Genomic DNA, 7919 nt, shown 5'->3' on the forward strand with positions numbered 1-7919 from the left:
ATATAGTTAATAATAAATATGATTTATAAAACTATATAATATATAAGAGTAATATATTTGAGTGAGATTCAAGTATTAGTTATATGAATCAAATTCATATAAATATTATAGGTTAAAATTAATGTCAATAAGATTCATACTAAAACTATAGGTTTTGAGAGAATTATGCATTTTAATATGATTTAAATGCATGTTTAATTAAATTTAAACTCATTATTATTATTATTATTATTATTATTATTATTATTATTATTATTATTATTATTATTAGATTAATTAATTATCATTATTTAATTAAAATTATATTTTGAATTTGATTTTAATTAAATTAATAAACAAATTAAATAATATTAAAATTAATACCCCTGCAAACGGTGAAGGGAGTTAATTTCCCTCACATATCTTTTTGGTATAATCCAATTCTGTATGTTATACAATAAAAGAATATCACAGAAAACTCTCTCATCCTCTCTCACATAATCCCTCCGCATTTTTCCTTTCTCTTTCATGACAAAAAAAAAAGATCCCACAATTCATTTCTTGCCGGAGTAGAAAGATCTTTTTGGTAGTGTCCAGAGAACGTTCTTGTTCGTTGTGAGATTTGTTCGTGGAGAGGAAGAACATTAAAGAAAAGTCTTCGAAGGTTCGTTTTCTGATTCTCTGTGTTTTACTTCTTCTAAAACATGCTTACTTTTAACGTTTATCCAGTACTGTTGCATCTCTATATGTTTTCTCTGTATTCTTAAATTTTAAACAATAAAATTTTAAGGCACAGGACGTTCACATGCTTTCACATCAGATTCGATCTCTTCAGTTTCTTGTTTTTTAAGAATTAAAAATAAGAATATGTTTGGTAACTATTTATGTTATCTATTTCTTGGAAAAAAAAAAACAAAAACTTGTTTGATAATTATTTCTTATTCATCATTTATTTTTTCTTTTTCTTCCTCTTTTTAAAGTTTAAATATCATTTAATTATATAATATAAAAATACATAATATACATCCAAACGCATTGAAAAGAAATTATCATAAGCCTACATTATTTAAATACAAACCAATTCCGATGTAAAATTAACAAGAATAATAAAAAAGTTTCTACCTTTCAAATGTTGACAAATTTTGATTTGAAATATTTTATCTTACTTGAGATTTTTACCTTAAATGATGTTGACCAAGATTCAACTCAATTACATTGCTATATAAATATTGTGTTAGAAAACAATAAAGTATACATAAGGACAAATTTTAAGTTCAAAATTAAAAGTCAGGATCAGGTTAATTTACCTGTCATAAAATTTTACTATCAACTTTTTAGTTTATCTGTCATAAAATTTGTACTATCGACTTAAAAATGAGAGGTTTGAATCTTTTCCAACTCACCTATTATCAAATAAAATTAAAGTTGGAAATGAATAAGATAAAAATTTCACTCTAATTTTGTAAATACTTTTTGCCCAGCCCGATTAATTTTATGAATAAGACAAAAATTTCACTCTAATTTTATAAATACTTTTTGCCCAACCCCTATTTTGCTAATGGTTTTCAAATGTACCCTAAATTTCCACTTGATCCTATAAATTTTGTTGAAACCATTGAGGAGATGAGTAAAAAATATGGTTCTATGGCAGAGAAGATTTAGACACCGAATATTCTCCCACCGAAAGACCAAAAGACAAGCCAAGAAGAAGGCAACAGAACATCACTAATATTTTCTCAATTAAAATGTTATAGGCTTTCAATTTTTGTTCATTTAAATAATTAGTTTTTGAACAATTGGGAAATGGATGGATCTTTTCTAAGAAGTATGTATAAGACAAATTTTACTGAAATAACTTTTCTAAAATATATATATCATTTTTATACGAGAAGGGAATCTAAAGTCTCTAAATTTATATGCATTTATATGTTTTAAAAATGAGCTTGATTCTAAGTCAAGCATTAATTCGTATCAATATTATAATTATATTGATTCTATATAATTAATGTTTAACATATCCTTTGTGCAACACATGTCCATAAAATATAGGAGTTTCCAAGTCTCTAATACGTATGGCACATAGACACACTAACCAAATTTAGAAAAAAGGAAAACAAATTTAAGTGTTTGTTTATGATATTTCTCTCCAAGCCGAGTAGGCATTACCAACAAAGGATTGAAATATATGTCGGCATATCTATAAGTTAAAATGTTCAACATTGATTTAAGAATTCAATGATATCTTTTGACATCTTTTATATGTAAAATATGTTATATTAACCCCAAATATGAGTATGAATACATATATATAACTAAGTCTATAAGTAAAAACAACTTAATCAAATTTTTAAATAATTTTGATAAATTTATTCATTTGCAATAATATCTATATCGATATTTTAATAATATACCTAGGAGTGTAACAAAAGACCGAAAAACCAAACTAAAAATTTGAATTTGGTCTGTATTTGGTTTGCCTTTTTAGACTGGTTTGTATTTGGAGAAACAAAAAATTATTACTTTAAATTAATTTTAATTGAAAAAAAGAAAAAGTCAAAATTGAAGCAAATTGAGGGTATATATATATCCTTAAAATTAAACTTAGCCCTAGGTCTCTTTTAGTATTTAATTATTGGTGCACATGAATTTGTTATTTAGAACCAGAACAAATTATTACGGTGCATGTAAGTTTCTTGTTAAAAAAAATCAACAAAAAAAAATTCAAATTCAATTTATTAAAAAAGAAATTCGCCCCATTTTAATTTGAAAAGGGTTAAAAAAGCCCAATTAAAAACAAAAGCGAAAATGAAAATGAAAAAATGGAAGGAAAAAAATAATATCAAACGGTCTAAAAACCAACCGATTGATTTTTGTTTTTTTGTTGGATCACTCTAGTTTTTTTAATTATAAAATTGATTGATTTGTAATTATTAGTTAGTCTTAGAATCAACCAATATCGAATAATCACAGGAATATTTGGGTACAATTCATACATCCCATTCAATCATAAAAGAAAAAAATATCTAAAAAAATTGTCACATGACAACTTGTGACTAAACGTTTTGATGGACTGCATCGAATGCAGCTCAAGATGCATCAGAGTATTTTCCAAACTTTTGTTCCTAGATTTATCCTTAAAATTAAAAGGAAATACTTAAGTGCATCTTGAGTTGTATTTATTTTGCTCCATCCTATCTAAACGCCTAATCACAAGTTCTCACGTGGTAAATTATTCATTTAAAAGATATATTTTTACCTTTTTTTTTGTGATTTGAAGATGTACATGAAGATGAGTATAACCTGAGGTGCACCAAATATTACTCAAATTAAAATTAACAATATTTGGATGTATCCAAAATGCACTAATCTTTATATATTTCATTCTCATCACATAGAAAAAAATCAAAGTGAATTCAATTCAGCCCCTTTGTATTACAAAAATTAAAATTAAAATATTTGAAAAATAATTCAAGAATATATTTATCACATGATAAAACACGATCGAATAATTGGGTTAGATATACAAAAATAAAATTTTCGAGAAGCAGGTTTTTTCAAAATTCTTTCCCTACGATGAGTCATTTTGGACATGATAGATATTATTTCCAAAAAAATCCCCAAAACATCTCTTTCTGGACAAATCATAACCACAAGAAAAATGTGTGGTTCTCCCAAAACTCTCTCCTCTTTAACAAAGATTTCATGATATCTCCACACAGCCTTCTTCCCTTGCATTTTCTTCTCTGTAAGCTCTCAGAGTCAGAGTCCTCTGTTCTCCTATGGCTTCCTTCTCACCCGCTCCATCTCTCTACACCCAAAACACCCGCCCTTCCCTCATCCCCAACCTAATCAAACCCGCCGCCCCATCCATCTCTGCATACTATTCTTCCCCACGATTAATCACTACCCCACTCCGCCGCCGCGCCCTCAGGATCCAGGCCACCGCCGCCCCAAGCGTGAAGAAGCAGAGTAGCGACGAACGAGTCCTACAAGTACACAGCAAGGAAGAATTCGACGAAGCCCTAAAAAAGGCCAAAAGTAAATTAGTAGTAGTGGAATTCGCCGCCTCTCACAGCGCTCAAAGCAGTCGAATGTACCCATTCATGGTCAGTCTTAGCAAAACTTGCAACGATGTGGAGTTTATCTTAGTAATGGGCGACGAATCAGAGAAAACGAAAGAGCTTTGTAACAGAGAGAAGATCGAAAAGGTTCCTCACTTCAGTTTCTATAAAAACATGGAGAAAATCCACGAAGAAGAAGGAATCGGACCCGATCAATTGGAAGGCGATGTTCTGTATTACGGCGATAACCACTCGGCGGTGGTTCAATTACACAGCAGAGAAGATGTAGAGACGCTGATAGGAGAACATAAAGACGATCACAAACTGATCGTGTTAGACGTCGGATTGAAGCACTGTGGGCCGTGTGTGAAGGTGTATCCGACGGTGATAAAGCTGTCGAAGAAAATGGATACGGTGGTTTTCGCTAGAATGAACGGAGATGAAAATGAAAGCTGTATGAAATTTCTGAAGGACATGAATGTGGTGGAAGTGCCGACGTTTTTGTTCATCAGAGACGGCGAGATTAAAGGAAGGTACGTTGGGTCTGGTAAAGGAGAATTGATTGGGGAAATTCTTAGATACCAAGGAGTTCGTGTTACTTATTAATTAATTTTTATTAATGATAATTTTGGGGGTTAGGATTTTAATTATACATGATTATGATTCTAATAAGATGAGTTTGAGTATTGAGTTTGAGGGGTCATTGTTAATGTTATGTGTGGATGGTTTGATTTTGGTGCAACTACATTGAATCATGTTTGGGTCTATGGATAATCAATCTCTTGATTTGCATAAAATTATTCGATGAGGTGGTTGCAATAGAACAATTTTATAATACGGTCGGATGTGGATTCAAAGAAGTGCGAATGTTTGTCAAATTTGATCCTGACTCAATAATTAACACATCAATTTCTATATTAAAAGTTGATGGTTCAATTTTTCAACTAAAAATAGGGGTGGAGAATGTGTGCAACTATGAATATTATTTAATCTCAACTTTGGATTATGCTCTTGAGCCTATCAGTGATAGACTATATCGTTGATAAGAGTTTTTCAACGATAGAGTATAACAAGGATAGATTTTTCTGTATTTGCGATTCTCAAAAAATTTTGCTATGCACTTAATTATTAACCTTAAAGCAGTTATCCATTGTAATTACCCTATATATACATATATATTTACAACTTTGGATTGTCTAGTAGGGATTTAACTTTTAATTTTATGTTTTTTTAAATGTCTAAACTTTCAAAAGTATCTGATAAACCTTTATACTTTCGATTTCATGTCTATTAAGTCATTGAGCTTTTCGTTTTATATCTAATCGGCCATTGATCTATTCAATATTTTTATGTAAATATATGAATCTATTAGATACAAAATATGTCTCACGAAATTTAATTTTATGTATAAAAGATTAGTTGATTTTTTATTAAATGATAGGTCAATATCATATACTAAATAGAAAGCTACAAATTTTATCATACACCAAATTGAGAGTTAAGAAAGGATTTTTGAAGTGTAAATACTTATTAGATACTACATTCAAAGTTTACGAAACTATTATATATTTTTTATAATTTGATGACCTATCCAATGAAATTAAATTAAAATTTGTTAAAACTAAGATGGGGAATTTTTTTCTTGTGGGAAACTCGATCCTTGCATATTCCTTCTGAGGAATCTTGTTCCAATTCTCATGGAGAATTTGCAGCGATGGAAACAAAGAAGACTTCTTTGTCCCCGTCCACCCATAACGAACATTAATGTTAAGAACTTAATAGTGTGATTGAACTACCATGTGGGAGCTTCGAACTTTTGAGAGATTATTTAATTTGTAAATATATAACAATTAGTTAAGGCCACATTTCAAAATATATAAAATCTTTTGGCAAAAATTTTTCAACCACAAACTAATAATTCTATCAATTTAGAATCAAAATTTTCATAACTGAAACAGTTTATATTCGTTGTTAGTGATTTGTAGCTATCTTCACTCGTATCTATTTAAAATAAGATTTTTTTCTCCACAAATTCTACAAAAATACCAAGAAAAATGATCTTGTAATTCTTTCAAAATACATAGAAGAAAATTGAGAAAGACAAAGCAAATGAAAAACCAATCGAATCTAATGAAAACCCACAATTATCTATTTAATTCTCGCAAATTTCTCTAATTCACATTAATGTTTGCAATTAACGAAATCTTATATGTCTAAGTTATATATCAATGGTTTTAAAATGTCATGCTAATAGTTAAATTGATTTACATATGAAAGTTTAGAATTTAAATTAATATAATTATTAATGGATACAATCTCAAAATTTAAAGTGTATAAATTGATTTTTTTTTTTTTGAAATAAGTTTGTAAAATATAGGAAAGATCACGATGCTAGTTAGTGTTAAATTAGAAACGAATGTGAAGCTTTTGCTTCGATAAAGAGAATTCGTTCATCAATTGGTATGTGAATTTGGCATTAAATAAACATAGTTGGAAAATTGTTTCATATAAAAATTATGAGGAACTTTAAAATGTTCAATCCTTCCATTTAACAAGTACATATTTAAATAATTCAATAAGTGTTGTGAATTTAAAGAGGACAACTACATAATAAAAACACAGATATGAAAAAAATATAATAAAATAAATATAATATAATATTTAAATATATAAAATAAATAAATAACAAAAAGTAAATAAAAAATTAACAAAGAATGAATTTCTCCACTTTCTCCAATCTGTCTTTCAAACTCATTAAATGTCACTATTTCTGTCTTTCAAACTCATTAAATGTCACTATTTATAGGCAATTTGGCAAGTAGAAGATGGATTACATGGACACTAATAGTGTGTAATCTTGAGACACATGGACAACACATGAGGTAATGGATAAGTGACACATGGCCAATGGACACTAATAATTGGTATCTACATTACACCTAATTTAATATATTTATAATACTACTTCTTAGATGCCTATTATATATGAAATATGTCTCATTAAAACTTTACTAAGAAAAATCCTAGTGAAGAAAAAATAGTACATATTTCAAATAATCTAATACTCTTGAAAAAAATATAGCATGGAAACATCACTTGAGATCTCTGAATCTCCGCATTCCAATGTTATATACCAATTTTTCAAAGGTTGCAGTTGGTAATGATTTTGTAAATAATTTTGTCATGTTATCCTTCGAACCAAGTTGTTAAACAGTGATGTCACCATTTTCTTCAAGATCATGAGTATAAAAAAGCTTTGGTGAAATATGTTTTGTTTTATCTCCTTTAATTTGGGATATGCATGTTGTGTTGTCTTCATATAATATCGTTGAAAGATTTTTACTAGAAGACAAACCACATGTTCCACGAATGTGCTGAGTCATTGATATTAGTCATATACATTCTTGACTGGCCTTGTGAATCAAAATAATTTCAATATGATTTGAGGAAGTGGCCGTTATGGTCTGGTTCATCGATCGTCATGATATAGCGGTTCCTCCATGTGTGAATAGACAACCTGTTTGAAATCTAGCTTTGTGTGGATCTGATAATATCCAGAATCTGCATAGCTAACTAGATCAAAATTTGATTTATTTAAATAAAACAAACTCATGTCGATTATTCCTCGGAGATAACAGAGTATATGTTTAATTTCGTTCCAATGTTTTTTTGTTGGAAAAGAACTATATCTTATTAATAAATTTACTGAAAATGTAATATTTGGTCTTGTATTATTAGCAAAATACATAAGTACACCAATTGCACTAAGATATGGTACTTAGGACCAAGAAGTTCTTCATTATCATCTCGAGGTCGAAATATGTCTTTCTTCACATCTAGTGAACGAACTTCCATTGGAATGTTATATTGATGTGTTTT

The 7919-nt window shown here is 28.9% G+C and overlaps 1 protein-coding gene across 1 annotated transcript; it reads left to right on the forward strand.

Moving 5' to 3' along the window:
• The first annotated feature begins 3678 nt into the window (after window positions 1-3678).
• Window positions 3679-4897, forward strand: LOC120076841 (thioredoxin-like protein CDSP32, chloroplastic). Its single transcript, XM_039030783.1, has one exon. It carries the CDS (start codon window positions 3759-3761, stop codon window positions 4644-4646), a length of 888 nt encoding a protein of 295 aa, XP_038886711.1. The 5' UTR covers window positions 3679-3758; the 3' UTR covers window positions 4647-4897.
• The last annotated feature ends 3022 nt before the right edge of the window (window positions 4898-7919 follow it).

Source organism: Benincasa hispida, chromosome 4 (assembly GCF_009727055.1).
Source record: "Benincasa hispida cultivar B227 chromosome 4, ASM972705v1, whole genome shotgun sequence".
NCBI lineage: Eukaryota > Viridiplantae > Streptophyta > Magnoliopsida > Cucurbitales > Cucurbitaceae > Benincasa > Benincasa hispida.

What these genes read in the sequence shown, in the direction of transcription:
- LOC120076841 (XM_039030783.1), top strand. Translation starts at nt 3,759, where the DNA reads ATGGCTTCCTTCTCACCCGCTCCATCTCTCTACACCCAAAACACCCGC.